The 17,860-nt window shown below is 35.7% G+C and overlaps 1 protein-coding gene across 6 annotated transcripts in view; it reads right to left on the bottom strand.

Moving 5' to 3' along the window:
* LOC116167935 (vascular endothelial growth factor receptor 1-like) overlaps window positions 1–17,860 on the bottom strand; it is a 40,066-nt gene that overhangs the window by 10,042 nt on the left and 12,164 nt on the right. For 4 of the 6 annotated variants that reach the window (XM_031483551.1, XM_031483552.1, XM_031483554.1 and 1 more), the window contains exons 2-4: window positions 6,181–6,317; window positions 2,812–3,013; window positions 2,627–2,760 (exon numbers count right to left, since the gene is read on the bottom strand). In XM_031483551.1, the coding sequence (XP_031339411.1) occupies window positions 2,627–2,760; window positions 2,812–3,013; window positions 6,181–6,317 (473 nt within the window). The other 2 variants (XM_031483557.1, XM_031483555.1) reach the window with 2 other exon arrangements.

Raw genomic sequence — 17,860 nt, 5'->3', positions numbered from 1 at the left:
AATTTATTCAAAACTGCATTAATTGGTTAGTAAATACATACCGCGGATGGAGGTAGAGACACTGCCGTTAATTTTATATACATTGGCGTGGCTCTAACTTAAATACGATAATTTAAAGCATTTTACAGCACCTAAGTTGATCAGATAACACGATACGATTGTTATAAGGATGGGCACTCATAAACGCTTTAATGTAAACTATTTGTCGCACTTAGGGCCATTTATTTATTTTTTTTATGTATCAGTTCGTAGTTTGGACCTTTGGGCAATTCAACAGACAGCAACTGCATTGGCCGAGATTGGTATATTCTCCATCGTATTTTATATTGACAAAGTCATCTTTATTATGAACTTGCACCGCATTCTGTGGATAGCTCAGAAGTTTCCAAAGCCTCAAGTCTACAGGTCCATCTTCGACTGCAAGGTTTTTGTTTGTTGCACCAAAAGTTCTCTTCTCTTCTTTCCGTTGTTTCGAGGAAAACCTTCCTGTCTAGCTGGTTCATGTTGTTATGGGATAGTTTATTTGTTTATAGGTAATGCAAAAAGGCTAAGTTAAACAACGTGTTGGAAGTAACATGACCGCAACAACATTCCAAAGACGGCAACGATTTGAATAGGTACTGTAAATCGTCGACAGTGTCAGAAGAACAATACATGAAGAAAACATGGTTTTTAAACAAATTAATTTAACGATGAAATAAGCCAATTAGTAAAGTGATCGTAAAAAATTACCACAAATTACAATAATAGAATCTAACGATAAATTACAGGTAAATTTGGTATGAAAACGCGAAAGCTGTCACGTCCAAAGAGTTGACGCCTTTTATAGACGGTACCATTTTACAAATCTGTTGATATTGATGAAGATAGGGGTATTTCTTTGTAAAAGTTGGTAACATGCCTTTTTATCTTAATTTGGATATGCCGAACCCTCAAAACTATGTTCCCACCCCGATTTCCGACGTTTAAGAGGTAAATATTGGAATTCAAGGTGGCTGCCGCACAAGGGACGCCTGGTGGATATTCTCTTGTGGCAGATATCGTATATCGTTTAAGAACACGAACTTATTAAGGGTTAAGGGATATGATATGAATCACACAATGAACGAGTGGCGAAGGCTTTAAAGAAGTATGATGAATGATGGGGAGAGATGTAAAAAAAGGAAAGAAATTTTAACGAATGGGACGACAAAACGAGATGTGAACAAAGCAGGAACAAAAAAGGCGATGCGGAAAAGCCGTAAAATAGAGAAAACGCGAACAAAAAGGTTTGAGGGTGGGAGAAATGATGAGATCATCACATAAAAATAACGTATGGAGCGAAATAAGCGTACAGAAAGGAAACCTTAGAAAAAGAAGTGAAAAAGAGTTGGAAAATAAGAATTACGGAGGCGTGAAAAATGTATAAAGGAAATCTAAATGGAACGAGAAGGGGTGAGACGTACAGGAAAGAAGTAATGATAGGAGCTGTAAAGGTAGAAGCTTTTATAAAGGAGGTGCTCGCCCATGAAGAAGATGTAACGGAAGCAGGTGCGAAAAATCCTGTATCAAAATCAAATTTTGTTTTCTAAGAGGGATTATAATGGAAATTTTCTATATATATTTCGGTTTCGGTTTGTACAAAAGTCGTCCATTGTATATAAGGGGATTTGTTAACAAACTGCCGTTACTTTCGACTTTACATACTATTGGCAAAAAGGCGGTTTTTAAGGAGGTTTAAAGATGCGAAAGAGATTTGAAGTGGGGCGAAAAAAAGGACGCGTGAAGCAATAAGAGGAAAAAAACACGGGCGTGAAAATGCGGGAAAGTAGAGATAAAACATTAGTGAAGCAGACATTAAAGCAGGAAAAAGGTAAAGACGAAAAGGAAGGCGTGCAGAATCCGTAAAAAAGTCGTGGAAGAGCTTTACAGATGGCACGAAGAGGGTCAAAGAGGGGTGAAAGAGAACGAATTTTACTCATTTATTGACCTTGAATCATTATTTAAAAAGCAAATTTACCACCTTTGCAATCAATTTAGTTTTTCCCATTGAATTGACACACACGGCATCAAATATATGTATGTATTACGAAACGTCAAAACGTTTTGACGTTTTCTCGACCATCTTTACACGTTGTCATATGATACATTTAAAGATTTCGAATGAAAATGATGCATAAATAAGATCTTTAAATCTTGAAAATTGGCTCCTATTTTGCTGTTGATTTAAGCTATCGATTTCCAAAAAAGGAATTCTTCTTTTTTAAATCATCAGACTTAGTGGACTTACTTCGTCTTAAAGTCCTTATTCTCCATGTTTTGTCTTTTGCTGTAAGTAACTAACATATAAGTCTCGGAAGACATAAGGCACTATATTTCATGAAGTTGTCTTTTGGATCTACGTTCATATAACATTTTCCAATATTTTTCACTAAATGAAATCCCAAGTAGGTATGGGCATTTAGTGCAGTAATCTTGGAATTGTCTAATTGCATTTTTCCGCACTTTCTTCCTCTTTTTCACCAAGAGCAGCTATAATTGGTGTCGAAAACGCCCTACACTTTTCCCGCACAGAACGAATGTAATCAAAAACTGTACAAGTCTCGAAAGCTATGTACGCTCAAGCGATATTTAAAATAATACGTACCTCTTCGCCCGTCGTTTGGTACAGCTCCACGTTAACATCGGGGGATGTTGGTCTGCAGGGCAAAACTACGGGCGAATACTGAGTGATCTGAACTGTGTACGGCAATTCGGATAATACTGACAGATGATCTTCGTCTGCAATGACAAGGATGAATCACACGCGCTAGTCAGTTCGCGACCATTTACCATAAACATAAAGATAAATACTGTTAACTCTGGAGACATCCTCAAAATCGGATGTATCACTATAGGCGCAGTGGTAGTACCCGGTGTCCAAGTAGGAGGCGGCGTTGATCTTGAGAATCGTTCCATACTTGTAAACGCGGTCGGGTGTCTCGGATGGCAAAACGGCCGTCGTCGACGTCTTGTTTAAGACGATGTCATTATACTGAAATAGAATAATTGAGGTTAGCCTTGCAACGTGTAGCGGAAACGGATATTTTCGGTATATAATATAGTTTTAGGACAAGTGAAAGAACTCCGATAAGATTTCTATGCAGATATTGCGCATTTGGCGATAGTATATTAAGGACGCCATAAAAATGTTCCCAAAGCGGAGAGTTTTTTATGGGAACCTTACGCGTACCTCAATTACTGATAGCATTAATGAAGTATTTCCGGGGTATATGGCTATAAGATAGGCCAAAGAAGAAATTTGCACATACGTAAATCTAGTCCTTGAGGTACAGTTAATTGGCATTATCAAAAAAATTCACAACGCATTTTTCTTTGTAGAGGGCGCGGACGGTTGTTATTAATTTTTGAAATAGTATGAGTCGGTAGAAAATGTATAAATCTACTGAATTGGGGCAATTAGCGATGAAGGTTGCTCTGGATCCAAATCATTATACTCGTATTTGAACTGATGCCGAATTGTTTAAACAATACATCTTCAAGCATTCTTAAGAGGCATCTCTTCTACCGCGCCTATTTTTAGCGTTCGACTTCTAGTAAAAATATATTTCCTTAGAAAATAAGCTCTAGGTGCGCTGCGGCAAAAATCATCCAATATGGTCTGTCTCAGTAATAAATTGCGTCCACTAGATGTACGTATTTAAAACCTTCTTTCAAAATGTAGGACGACCATCTGATCTAAATTCTCCACGCATTATTGGAAGACAAGGGAAGTGCACTAGTGAAAGAACACTATTACACTGTTTTGTTTTAGTTGGACCATGATCAAAGACTGCAGGTGAAGTTTAACATATAATGCTTCAGCCACACTTTCAGAGCTTACTTATTTTCAGCTTACATTCTTCTCGGAGTCCACAGTCCTAGGATTGGTTGGACGCAGTCATCCAACCTTTCCTATCCTTGGCTATCCTTCTTATTTCTACACCACTGCCCTTTTATACGGCCCTAACTATTTGGTCTATGTACCTAAGTCGCTGGCGTCCTACACATCTCTTGCCCTCTGACCTAACTTTTAGCTAGCTGTGCTAATTAGCCCACTCAACAGAGACCAAAAACTGCCAAATAGGGGAAACTGTTTCTGTAAAAGCGAATTTTGGTATAGTTGTAGGTGAAGGTGTCTTAAACAACGTACTAAAAGTACTGATGGATTGGGGTAGAGCTAACAGGTGACTGCGGTATAAAAGTACCTTTTTTTAGTTTTACGTAAATAATCGGCAAACGGTGATCCATAGCAAAAAATGTTCTCATAACATTCTCTACACACAGGATTCTATACACTTTTTCGCTGACTAAAAAAAGGGACCTTTACAACCCCCTCGCCCGTTGAAATAAATAATAAATAAATGATATAAATGATAAATGATATGAGTTAGCTCCGCCCTCATCCATCAGTACACCTACACTACACAACACTACACAAAAATTCACTTTTACAGGAATAACGAGTATTTCCCATATTATTCCTTCGTAGTGGACTAAATCCTCCGTGTCTGAACGCGTGCCCTATCATTCTATCTCGTCTTCTCTGTACGGTTTTCCACATTTCCCTATCTTCTTTCACTAGCTCTAAAACTGCTTCATTTGTTACCCTATCCATCCAGCTTCCGTACAATGTTCAATCTTCAGAACGAGAAGCCTAATTTTTCTGGAGATTTTGTTTACAAAATTTCCAAGAACGCGCTTAGATTTAAATATCGTCACTAAGATTGGTACATACATTTTCAGTTTGTGTGCAATTTTTAAATTGTATAGTCGCTTATTTAGGCAAAATTAATAAGAGAAGCCGAATCCAATTTAGGGGTAGCCGGTCAACAATTATTTCCGTATTTGGCGAAGTTTTCAAATATCACCCCTTTGTCAATAAAATTGGTACATACAATTTCAGTTTTTGGGAAATAACATTTGAATGTAGCCGGCTTATTAGGCACAAGCAATGAGGACAGCCAAGTCCTATATTTAGGGATAATCGGGGGCACATATCATCCCTTAAATATAGTCAGTAAAGTTGGTACACCGATCTCGGTTTGTAGGAAGAAAAAACTATTAAATGTAGTCGACTTTTTAGGCAAAAGTAATCACGAAAGTATAATGAGGATAGTCTAATTGAGGGCTGGCCGGGGAATAATATTATTCACGTACCATAAGTTATGCACATGACTCCTTTAATTATGTCAAGTGGAGAAGTCCAATTGAAGGATGAAGGATCATAATTTACGCATATCATCCCTTAACTACCGTCAATAAAATTCTCAGTTTGTAGAGGAAACATTTTTAAATGTAGTCGACTTCTTAGGCAAAAGTAATAATGTAGCCATTTCCAATTTAGGGTTGGCCGAGCTACAATTATTCACGTATTTGATAATTTACACATATCATCCCTTAAATATCATTAATGAAATTGGTTTCTACACTCTTACCATTTTTAAATGTAGTCAATTATTTAAGCAAAAGTATTGCCCGAAAACTAAAATTGATTACTCACATTACATACCCAAATCCGCCCCGCTCACTCCCTCAATTTTCAGCTATATTCAGCTAAATATATATCGGGCGCGGTATAGTTCGCCCCGATATAAATCTCAAAATATGTGCCTTCAATGTAACGAGAGCATTAGTTTTGGCTTTAAATTTTTAAATTTCTCGCAGAACTTAGTATCATGAATTCGTGGGTATTATTTATCAATGCGTCTTTGGTTTTTTTAATTTTTTAAGTCCCTCTAATCGTCAGTAATTTAATTAGCTCATCATGAAATAAAACCGCACAACATTTAACATAGAACCTTTCGATTAATTGGATTCAACCAATTTTAAATTTCTGAAGAGTTCAAGAATTTAAATTTTACACCATAATTTCAATAAGCAATGAGCCAAATTTAAGGGTTCATTTATTGTTGGTATTTTTTTCGTTTATACATAAAAAGAAAATAAGAAATTGTTTAGGTGTATGTAGAATTTAAGATATTTAAAATAGCATTAGTTATGGAGAAATTTGAAGAGAAAGCTTCATTTTGGATAGAAGCAAGCCGCTTTTCACAGTGGTAGTATGGAGGAAAAAAAACAAATTTGCCCGTAGCAGCGCAAGTTTCATCCCTTAGGGACAATTACAGCACAATCAAAAAAGATTTTAAAGAAGATACTTACGGTATTGTTAGGTAAAATCCACGTGACCGATTCCGTTCCTTCACATCGTAGGGTAAAATTGTCATTTGATTGAATAATATATTCGTTTCCTTTACTAGTGGAGATGATCCTTGGTGGAGTAGAATCTGTTCCATATGCTGAAACAATTTTTTTGTTATTAGACAATTCGAAAATCAATCAATAAAAAATTAAAACTTATTATAACTCGTTCCCCTTTTGCAAAATTTGTTATGGTAGATCTGAACGCTTCTCAATTTGATGTTTTGACAAGGTTGAATTGCAGATTTCTTTTCAAGGGGGGATTTGAGTAAAACTGAAGTCGGTCCAAATTCTGGATTCTAAGAAAGAATATGCACATTAAAATCTAGTACGACTGTCTTGGAACGGGGAGCAAAAGTGTCTGTGTCACAGAAATTATTTTCAGTTTTGCAAGCAAGGAAAGATCTGCTCTTCTCATATCGAGTATTTCACATTTCTCCAAAATCGGTTAACAAAGATAAGTCCTTAACATGTAAAGTCAAAGAAAACATTGTTACATATAAAACAACAAGTGTGAATTATACTTCTGCAGGAATATACCAAATGAATGGTATGGTTCTACAGGAATTCGAATATCTTACTCCTATATTACCTCCTTGGTGTCCCTTTAACTGAAGAAGCACTTCCTTCACTTTTTGTCCAAAATTATTGAAAAATTTACATCTCTGACCAATAACATAGTATATAGTAGTCTTGACGATAGTGTCCATATACAAAGGCAGTTTTGTGTCAGCTTTATTGTAAGAGTGCTCTTGGTACCACTCATATAGCTATAATGGGCGCTCTTTTAGGTATGCTTCCACTGGAATTTCGACATTGTCGCATTTTGGCCCCAAATCAGCTATTTTTAGGGGAATTCCCCTTATGAGATGGTTTTCTCCGTCTATCCGTCCGTCTGTTCTTCGTCTAACTCGAAAACGAAAAGCTCCAGCGACGGCAAATCTTTGCCAATCGATTTCAAGGGGGAGTTCAGTTCAGTGCTATTGAATATGAGCCGGATTAAAAGTTGTGTTTCCGAATCACTGATTGACAAAAAATTCGCCTACTGAAAATCATATCAGTCAGAATCAAGAGAACAACTGAATCTTGATTTGCTTCGGCGTTTTCTATACAAATGACACTATTGGACTTATTAGCATAGGATCCATAGATTCATTAATTTATTTTTCGAACAAAAACAATTCTAGAAATGAGGGATGTAATTTCCTACAACCATAGACAGTAGACAAACAAACAATGCAAAATATTACTACAAGAACCGAGTAGCACTTTTGGACTTTGTCCCGCCATTTGTTTAGGAACCGATATGGGAAAGAAAGGAGAGAAACCAGCAGAACAAAGCTATCTGCAACTTTGACTTTGGTTTTGTCAAATTCCTATACACCAAAATATCGTTATCGTCAACGGAATGATTTCATTTACATAGAGAAGAGTTTTCGCCTCACCACATCTAATGACTAACACTACATTGGAAAAGCTACGCTTTTCAGGAAAGGCCAGCGTACGGATGTCACATTCTCGGTAAAACGTTGGCGTAATGCAATTTGCCATACAAGAGAGCCATGAGCGATGACGTTAGCGAAAGGCTGTTTGGGAAGTGGAAGTGGTTTCAAAATAGATTATAATCGAAATGGTATCACCAACAGAAAACTTGGCGGCTACAAGTTCGCAGAAGTTCTCGATCCACGCTTTAGAATTGAACAATTTTTTTTAAAAATATAAATATAGGCTCTAACGGTTTACTTTGAGATAAAAACGAAGATACTTGTGTTTGTTCGCTGTACTAGAAGAGCATCCACCTACTTGTGAACAGATAAGGTTACAAAATATAGATAGACGTTTATGTAAATACGATAATACATCAAATTTTCTACAGTTTATAAAGATAAGACGGGAACGTTTTGTGTATAAATTAGATGGAGTATTATAGGTATAGAATAACATTCCATCAGAGTAATTATAATTTTGCAATTGATACCAAATCAAATCGCCGTTGGTGGTTTTCGATTATTTAATAAACCAATAAACAATTGCTTGATAGAAAAATACTATTATATTAAATATATAACATGCGACACAAGTTTTATGATAGAAGTGGATGGTGGCGATAGTGGAAAACAGAAAAATTAATTTCTAGCAAAAGAAAACGTTCAGAGCGAGAAAATTGGGGAAGCCTATTGACTTTATACAACACTCTCAGACCAGTATTATAAATCCTTCGATGTTTTTGTAAAACAACATCGATACCGATGTGCAAGTTTAAGATCTCTCGAGCAATTTAGGGATACCATTCCAAAAGAGAACCTATCTTTCTCTCACAACCATTCGTAGAGCCATTTTTGTACACACTCGAAAGTCTTAAAGTGTTGCTCAGCCAGTGCGTGACCCATCGATGAGAAGGCGCCAACTCTGGTGCATACGGCAGGTGGGGTAAGAGTTCCTAACCAAGCGAAGAAATGGTTCCTTTGACCACCTTTGTGGAATGAGCGTTGTGATGAAGCAGTGCCGTGTGTTCGAGCCCATTCTGGGCGTTTTTCGGTCAATGCGTGGGTTCAAATTGATCAATTGTTGTCGGTAGTGGACGGCATCATGTTTCGTCGGGTTGGAGAAGCTCGTATTACACTACTCCCTTCTGATCCCACCACACACACAGAATTGTCTTCCTCCCAAAACGATCCGGTCTTGCACATGATGCGTAAATACAGCATTTCGCATACAGTTTTTTACTTTTGCATCTGTCTTTCGTTCAGTTCGTGTGGAACAATTTTTCCAACTTTTTGAATCTTTCCCATGGCTCTTACGCGATCGGAATTGGCTTGCAGATTCAACTGCGACGCCATCATTTGTTGTTTTTGTGTTCGTACAATAATGCTTGTAATTCGTTGTTTGCAAACTTTTGAAACGTTAAAACCAGCGTTCACAGGTCTTGATGGTTGGAGTCCCTTCAAGCATTCGGCGCTTTTTCCTTTCGATTGAATAGAAAAAAATAGAAAACTTGCCGCAAATGCTCTTTATTTGGAACAAAATTCCGCATGTTTAACACGAAAAAAGTATGCCACTTCGTTAACAACTAAGCGAATATGACAAAAACGACATTTTAAACTTGCGGCGTAAGTAAAGTATCTATATCTCTTATTTTACTCAATTCGGTGCACCAATCTAATAGTACAACAATTCCCATCATATCAATATGATTTTGAAGACGGAAAATCATTAGAAAGAAATATTTTTCTGAAGGTCTTGTATGCCTTTTCTCACATTTTCCAAAAAATTGCCAACATTTTATTTAGGAAATTGAATAAATCACAGACCAATCTCAATCTCTTCACATCTGAGTACTAAAGTCGTGCATGACCAATAGAAGTGCTGAAGATTAGTTGAATTTAAAAATAGAATTGTAAATATCCATATTCATTGTAATACCCAAGTTTACTGAAAGAGAGGCAAACACTTAATCAGATGTATTTTAGTTTATTTATTTTATTTTTCTAGTAAGTTATTATTAAGTTGTAGAATGTCACCAACTGCGATCTGAATAATGGCATTGAATCAGTTCAGAAGCAGGGTGGATGTTGACAATTTCCAGGAAGAATTTAATTCCCCTTTACACACCTGAAGTATGACTGATGTACTGATTTATTGATATGTTACGTTCTCTTTTTTATTTACTTATTCTTCCAGATCACATCAAGTAAACGCTTTTTGGATGGTATGCTTTTGAAGGTAAATAATTTGTATAGGGAGATGTCACCAATTAGCTACAACTTACACATTTGTAATGTAAAAGAATAAAGGAAATATCATGGCCTAGGATGAAAGTATCCTAATAATTGGTATTGTGAACAATCACAGAAATCGTTATCCCTCTAATTCAACCCCGCTAAATCCGAAAATACCGTTTGCCAACTCGAAATTCCAACCGGAAGTGAGTTATTCGAAATGGTATATCCAAAATAGCGCCAAATTTAAGCGTTTTTATGCTTTCTGTCATAGGTACATACGTATTTTTATTTTATTTTATTTTGCCTTTATTTTTGATGCGATCCAGGTGTTTTTTTCGGGGGCGTAGAACACGATTAAACACTTAAAAACAAAGTTGGTGCATTAAAACACGGTTAAAAGGTAATATTTTAATAAAAATTAACCAAAATTTAAAAAGTTATGTGAAAACTGTATTAAATGCTGTGCTTTGTGTTATGTACTATATTTTGAACAGGTATTTAGGATAGTGGCGAATTTACCAGCAGGCTGAGTAGATTTTAGGGGGTGGAAAATTTGGCCCAAAAATGTTTGTCTTACGGAAATTAAAAAAAAGATTTTTATTAAAGGGGATTTTTTTCATTTTCACTGTGGGGATCTCGTAAACCGTAAGAGATAAAAAGTCGCTTAAATGGGAACAGTTATGCAGAACTGTATGCTGATTAATTTTCTCTTTCAAAGGTTCTTTTAGCTCTTTAATAGCGAAGTTATGGCCAAAAAAACCGAAAAATGTCATTTTCCAGAACGCGCTGGTGGATACTTTTAGCGCATTTTTGGAAAAAAAAACGCTATTATATTCCTTATCGCTGGCTGGCTGTCCGACTGAAATCTCAGCAATTACCATTGCTAGACTTTAAATTTTCACTAAAAGCTTTCTGTTATAATGTAGACGTGTAGGCTCTTGTCTATTTTGAGTTACATTACTCGTGATATCGATAATATTAAACTTTGCTAATGAAATAGGTGCTGATCTGGATTACCAAAAATTCGCTTTCATCATGCATATGCTGATTTACAACTTGTTTTTCTTAACCTTCTCATGGTGCTACAATAAAAATGACGATAGAGCACAAATCAAAATTGCAATTTCATTGATTGCGAATTTGAGTCGGTCAGTAGGGACGGCAAAAATGGAATAGTCTACTGGCAGCAAACTTGTAAATCCACCACTGATTTAGGACATTTATTTAGTAGTGTAAATTGACATGAATACTTTCCTTATTCATCATCCTCACCTGTCCCATTCATGCACTTCGCTTTACATTGGCTTGCAAGAGACCCAAGGCTCAAGGCCCAAAGTGCTTTGCAGTCACAAACAGTAAACTCCGAGCATGACTTCGGAATGGGTGGTTTTGTCATGAGGACAATCCAATTTTGATCTTCCATTCCCAATCCTTAATAGTTCGGGAGGTAGCGTCAAATTTTAGAGGTGATTTTAGCACGATTTCTATGAGTTGATAATGGCAGTTAGTACGTGTTGAAGGATTAAAATTGATGTCAGCTGGCGGGCCTCCGTGGCTTTTGGGCGAGGGAGGATGCGAAACTTGTAGACAAGAAAATATTTCTTGGTTATTTCGGCGGCATTTCGGAGCACTAATTTCGTCCCTTTGCAGCTTTCTAAAATTTTGTTTTCAACGCATGTTCAAATTTGAAAACATTGCAGTGTTTATAGTGCTACCTTATGATCTTGGAGCTCCGTATTTAGTATACCTATTGTAATATTTCAACTTATAACTGGACAAAATCCTTGCTAACATAAATGCTCGTATACACGTCAAGGGTAAATGTGAAGGATTAAAATGCAGTTTTATGTGCCAAAGTAAGATTAAAATATCGTGTAGGTCATTAATGAACATAATCACTGACATTAAAAAGGAAAATAAGTACCTCTTTAATTGCACGAACTTGGTTATGCAAGGAGAGCATACAACATAACTTGTATGTCAACCTTTTGGTAAAATACAAAGCAAGTGAAAGTTGCTGGTATTTTTGTATTGTAGAAATTTACAGACGACAATTTCGATGTCTGAACTTCCCCAGAAAGTTTCAACTTAATTAAAATATTGTTTCAACTTTTAGTATTAAATAAATATTCCCGTGTTTAAATTGTTAATCTAAATATGTATGCAAATTGCGGCTTTTTTCCATATAATTTACATATCGAGCCCCAAGTGCAGCACCCATCAATTTTGTAACGAAATTTAATAAATGGAAACCTATCTACCCTTAGATCTAATTCACCCCATATTTGGAAGACCGAAAGTCCAAGGCACGGATAAATCAGATCGTAATCTTGAAAGAATGTATTAATTACAATAATTTTGTAGAAGATCCACTGCTGCGTATTGATAATAAACAAATGTTACAAATTATATCACAAAGACTACCGGTGGTTATTCCAGATTCCACCGGAAAATGGTTTTTAAGCGGAAACCTTATTAAAAAAAATAGGAAAGACATTAATACGCCGTCTTCTTGAAAACAAACGAGCAATGAGAGCTTTGTGCGGAATGCTAATTCGTCATCTTATTCTATTTGAGCCCAAATTACGCTTGAAACAATGTAGTGCAAACATTTACGGGGCGTCGCGATTCTCTTAGGTGTGTCACTAATTTTATTTAATACGCATCTCATCTTTAAAGGTGAGTCACGTTATTGTGGAAATGGAGGTCGATTACAAGAATGAACAACTTGTTTACTATTTAATTTACTGAGTAAATACCTCAGTAACGGTCATGTAAATGTAACATAATTGTCGACGGAATTACAAGAATTCCATTTAACACATTGCAACATTTTTCTTAGAACTAGGTAACATTACTGAATTTTTTTGTTAAAAATTTATGACCATGGGTGTTGTTACGACCGGTAATCATGCATAACACCATTTTAATCATACTAAATCACAAAGGTTCATTTCATTGTAAGAATTTTACGAACCGCAGCGTTATTTTATTAGCGATATTTCATTAAGTTTCTAACGCGGTTGAGAATTGTTCACAAAAACTGTCATATTTCATTATAGTAGTGTACCTACACCTTACGAATCAATTGTTATAATATGACACTACCATGGCGTTTAATGCAGCCTTGTAATCCATCCTTGAAATGAGATATACTGTTTCAAAATTCAACTGTGCTCAATTTAGCGCTAATCTAGGTTGTTCGAATAAACTTTGTAGGCAGTTCAATTTTGCCTGTTAAAAATCTGCTTTTCATTTTTTGACGAAAGCAAAATCCTGGACCATCTTTATCTATACTATAGGATTTGTTAGCCCAGTTTCGCAAGGAAGAAGTCCATTTCGATTACTTTTGACGTTACCAAATTCACAAATTATACTAAAATTGGAAATACGGCGACTAATTTAAGAATTTCGTTAAATGTATGTAAGCGGAACTTCGTGAAACATGAAAACATCACGTTTTATTACGGCTCGCTAAGGCAGCTTTATTATACCAAGGGGTGCGCGAAGGAGCGCGGCCCACATATGAGGATTTCGTACGCGACATCCAAGAAAGACGGTCGAGAAATAGAGCAATGTATCGAGCCATTGTTACTGTTCAATAAACGCCCACTGTAAATTGTCGTATAGTGTTTAATTAAGGGGTGTAATACCCCTAATCCTCTATAAAGTTAGTGAATCTTTTACATGTATAACTTTTTAGCGCATTTCCACAAAAATAAAAGAAAAATGCGCTATTGTGGCCACTTTGTCCGTCCGTCCGTCCGTCCGTCCGTCCGTCCGTCCGTCCGCTAACTTTGCGACGCTACTAGTTTTTTATCTTAAGAGCTATTGTTCTACTTTTTCGCTATTTGGTTCGTTATGGTGTCGAGTCTTGTACCAAGGAAGGAATTTTTTCTGTACCGCTTACAAAAAAGTTATTGTAAAAAAAACAAAAAACCGTTTTTTACATGTTCCATAATTTTACACTTTTGCCGTTTATTAACGATCTTAGAGATCGTTTATAATTTTGCATTGCTATCTGTCGCCTGCCGGTTGGTCTCTCCGTCTGTTCCTTTGTCTGTCTGTCCATCTATCTGTCCGTGTGAACGATAACTTTGTTTAGAAATGTTCGATCGCTTTTACATCTCCGTTAGTTATGAACTGAATTGCATGAAATTCAATATGGGCATAGCTTTAGCCATATAATACGCAATGCCAAAAGTTGAATCGAATCGATTCAAAATTCACAGTGCCCTTTTCGCATCTCGACCATTTATAAACCGAATTGCAAACTTTTTTACTTATAAAAGTATTTGAATGAAATTTGATACATAGGCACTTGGAATAAAGGAAAATCAAACGCAAATTTCAAAATTTGGTTTTGCGCATGCGCAGTGCCAACTTTTTTATTTATGGAAGAATTTAAACGAAATTTGATACATAAGCACTTCGAATAAAGGAAAATCAAACGCCAATTTCAAAATTTGGTTTTGCGCATGCGCAGTGCCAACTTTTTTATTTATGGAAGAATTTAAACGAAATTTGATACATAAGCACTTCGAATAAAGGAAAATCAAACGCCAATTTCAAAATTTGGTTTTGCGCATGCGCAGTGCCAACTTTTTTATTTATGGAAGAATTTAAACGAAATTTGATACATAGGCACTTGGGATAAAGGAAAATCAAACGCCAATTTCAAAATTTGGTTTTGCGCATGCGCAGTGCCAACTTTTTTATTTATGGAAGAATTTAAATGAAATGTGATACATAGGCACTTGGAATAAAGGAAAATCTAACGCCAGTTTCAAAATTTAGGTTTTGCGCATGCGCAGTTCCAACTTTCTTATTTAGAAAAGCATTGAAATGAAATTCTTCTCATAAACTGAAATTGAAGTAGCACGTCAACAATGGATTGCCCATGTGCAACGCTATCTTTCATATTTGTGGGCGGATTTTTACGATTTTAACAGAAGTTGCATCTTACAAATGGGAAATGAATGCAAGTGGAAATGCGCTTTATGTAAATCGTTTACGATTGCTTTTTAACTTGTTTAACCTGTGCTAGAAAAATGAGCAAATTAAAATTTGCGGTACAAATCAAAATAAACCCCAGAGAGATTTAGCTGAAACGGTCGAAAGGTAAAGGGAACAGAGTCTTCGACAAAGGTAACGGAGATGGGAATTTTGATATATAAACTAGTATTGAGCTCAAGCTAACCCGTTGCTACAGGAAAAAGTGCTCTGCGCCAGTAGCCTAGACGAAGAAGTTGGTATCATATACTGCTCAGTACCTAGAATGGAGCACATCTTATTTTGTCTTTTGATCAGGAGGAAATGAAGGGGCAGGCTGTATCAATGAAAGAAAACCTACGTTTTATTTTTCCAGAGAACGGAAAACACAATGAAACACACACCCGGTTTCAAATTCTTGCCCTGGAAACGTCGCTATACAATAAGTAGGTATATAAGTCTAGCGCTAGAATTATAACAATTTTAATATTTCATGATAAACCTATAAAATAACTGGCAAAGATTGCTTCCAGTGGGGAACTGAGTCGGTGGGTAATAAATCAGCACCTCTTGTAAACATTGAATATACTTTGTTACTAAGTTACTTTTTATATTGGGTAGTAAAGAGAACCTAAAGAAATATGTTTTTGAAATTGCATTCTTTGCGTTTCTTCTTTAACTTTCTTCTCGCCAACCGTAACACATAGGAGAATGGAATTAACGGCTTTTCCAAGACTTTTTGGTATTTTCCTTTTCATTTTGCGAGAATTTGTCCAAAATTCCTACCCTGAAGATGGCCCACTTCTAAATAGGGACGCGGAAAAATTTGATCTCAAAAAAATTTTAATTGGATATCTTCTTAAATACATGGAGATTGTGTCCATCAAATTTAAGGAGACTCAATCCATTTTTATGACTCTGACAAAAGTTGCAGTTGGATTTTTTTCTTTCAAAAATAAATTTGGGTTAGTTATTATCATGTTAAGAAACCCCAGATACTAAAGTGAATCCAGAACAAGCCTCCGGTTAGAGGTGAGCGAATGTTGGGAACATTGAAAAAACCGATTAACGCCGTTAATCCTAGCATTAATCCCATTCTTGGTATGGTTATTGAAATAAAGTAAATGAAGAAACTCAACTTTGGGACTTTGGTGTTTAGCTCTCATTTGAACCTTCGGTTTACTCGAAAAAAAAATTATGACAATTAGGCTCAGGCAGAAGTGAAGTTGGACACACTTATATTAATGAACGTAGAAAAACAATTTATAAATGGATGGGAGAACATTGTTAAAAAAGAAGATATTTCTATGGTTACCATCATTACTGAACAATTTTTTGTGGTACTAAAGGAAGATAATTTTTTCCTCCTTTTTTGCACACTATCCGCTCTCCTGTATCTTGCGTTAGTGTGGGTCGGTTGAATTTGCCAATATTTTTTAACGCATTTCCAGAAACGGACTTTACCATCGCGATTCATTCCTATCGTATCAAACCTTTTTACATATAAAAAGTATGAGACTACGAAAACAGTTAAACAAGCAAATATTACCAACTACGTAATTTTAAAAATAAAAGGGTATCATTTCATTTAAAATATCTAAGTAACCCCCCCCCCCCAAACTTAGAGAAAAAATATGTTAAAATGTATCCTTATCCGTATTCTTATTGTCACCAAAAATTTCATAAAAATATTTAAAACTATTTTCCAAATATCGCCTTGCAACTCACCCTGTATGCCTTATGATGATTAATCGTGGAATTTATGTTCAAGGCAACTTAAATTTATTAAATTAGCGTATCCACCCTATACAGCTCTGATTTAGCACCGTGCCAATTTTTCTTTAAAATTTCATGAACAACCACAGATGATGAATTCCGCTGGAGCAATGTCTGTTGAAGAGCGGATAAATATGTGTCGTTTATCCGGAAGAGTCGGAGTCTAGTAAGGGGAATGACATCGACAAACTATAACTATATTCGGTTAGTTAACAGTAAACTGTCGAAAAATCATCTCGAGAGCGCGGAGGACGTGCCGAGAGGGGAAAAACTAATTATTTAAAAGTGATGCATGCATCAAATACGCTCATATAATAAATAAACCGTATTATTCCGTCTGTCTCGGTGGGGTTTCTTAATATTTCGACAGTAGGCCCTCTTAATAAAAACAAATAAGACAGAAAGACGATAGGTTTACGTATAAATTTTTTTTGAAAACGCGCTCAATCACCGTCCAAAAAAATATTTGTTAATATGGAAATGTGGTTTTTGTAAAACGCTGTCGCTGGACAACTGTGTTTTCATAAATTACATAAACTAATTAATTAATAAATAAATTACCACAGACAGCATTTAATGAAATTTTTTATATTTTAAGTATACGGTAAATTTTTTTTTTAAATAGAGTCAATAGAGTTCTTTTTTTTAATTTCTGTATCGCTATTTTTTATGCCACCTTGCTTGAAATGCTATAAACTGAAATAATTATATTTCATATCACGAGATACTCAAGAAGAAAGCTTTAATTTGTTCAATTTGGAAATTCCAATATTAACGATTTTATCTTATCGAAATGTAAATACTCCTGAATGGACTCTTAACGACTTAAAAAGATGCGAGGATGTTCCATTACCTCATTAAGAAACTTTTGGGAGAGTTTCATCTAAAGCGGTAGATAAGTAAAGCAAAGAGTCAAAGAAAATCAAAGAAAAATCCTGTAAATTTCGATCGTATTTGCGTTATATTTTTGAAAGATCCTTCTTGCATTCGTTTTCCAAATTATTACAAAATGCAGAAACTCTTCTTCAGCTCCGACAATATCCGCAAAAAAGAAGTGTATTCCGAATACTTAGTTTTCTCTCGATAGGCCTTGAAATTCTGTTCTCTGGCTTTCTTAGAGGCTTGCTATATGGGTTCTTGTAGATCTAAAG

Source organism: Photinus pyralis, unplaced genomic scaffold (genome assembly GCF_008802855.1).
Source record: "Photinus pyralis isolate 1611_PpyrPB1 unplaced genomic scaffold, Ppyr1.3 Ppyr1.4_LG4, whole genome shotgun sequence".
Taxonomy (NCBI): Eukaryota; Metazoa; Arthropoda; class Insecta; order Coleoptera; family Lampyridae; genus Photinus; species Photinus pyralis.
The sequence above is the reverse complement of the archived record's forward strand: the minus strand, read 5'-3'. Positions and strand labels throughout refer to the sequence as shown.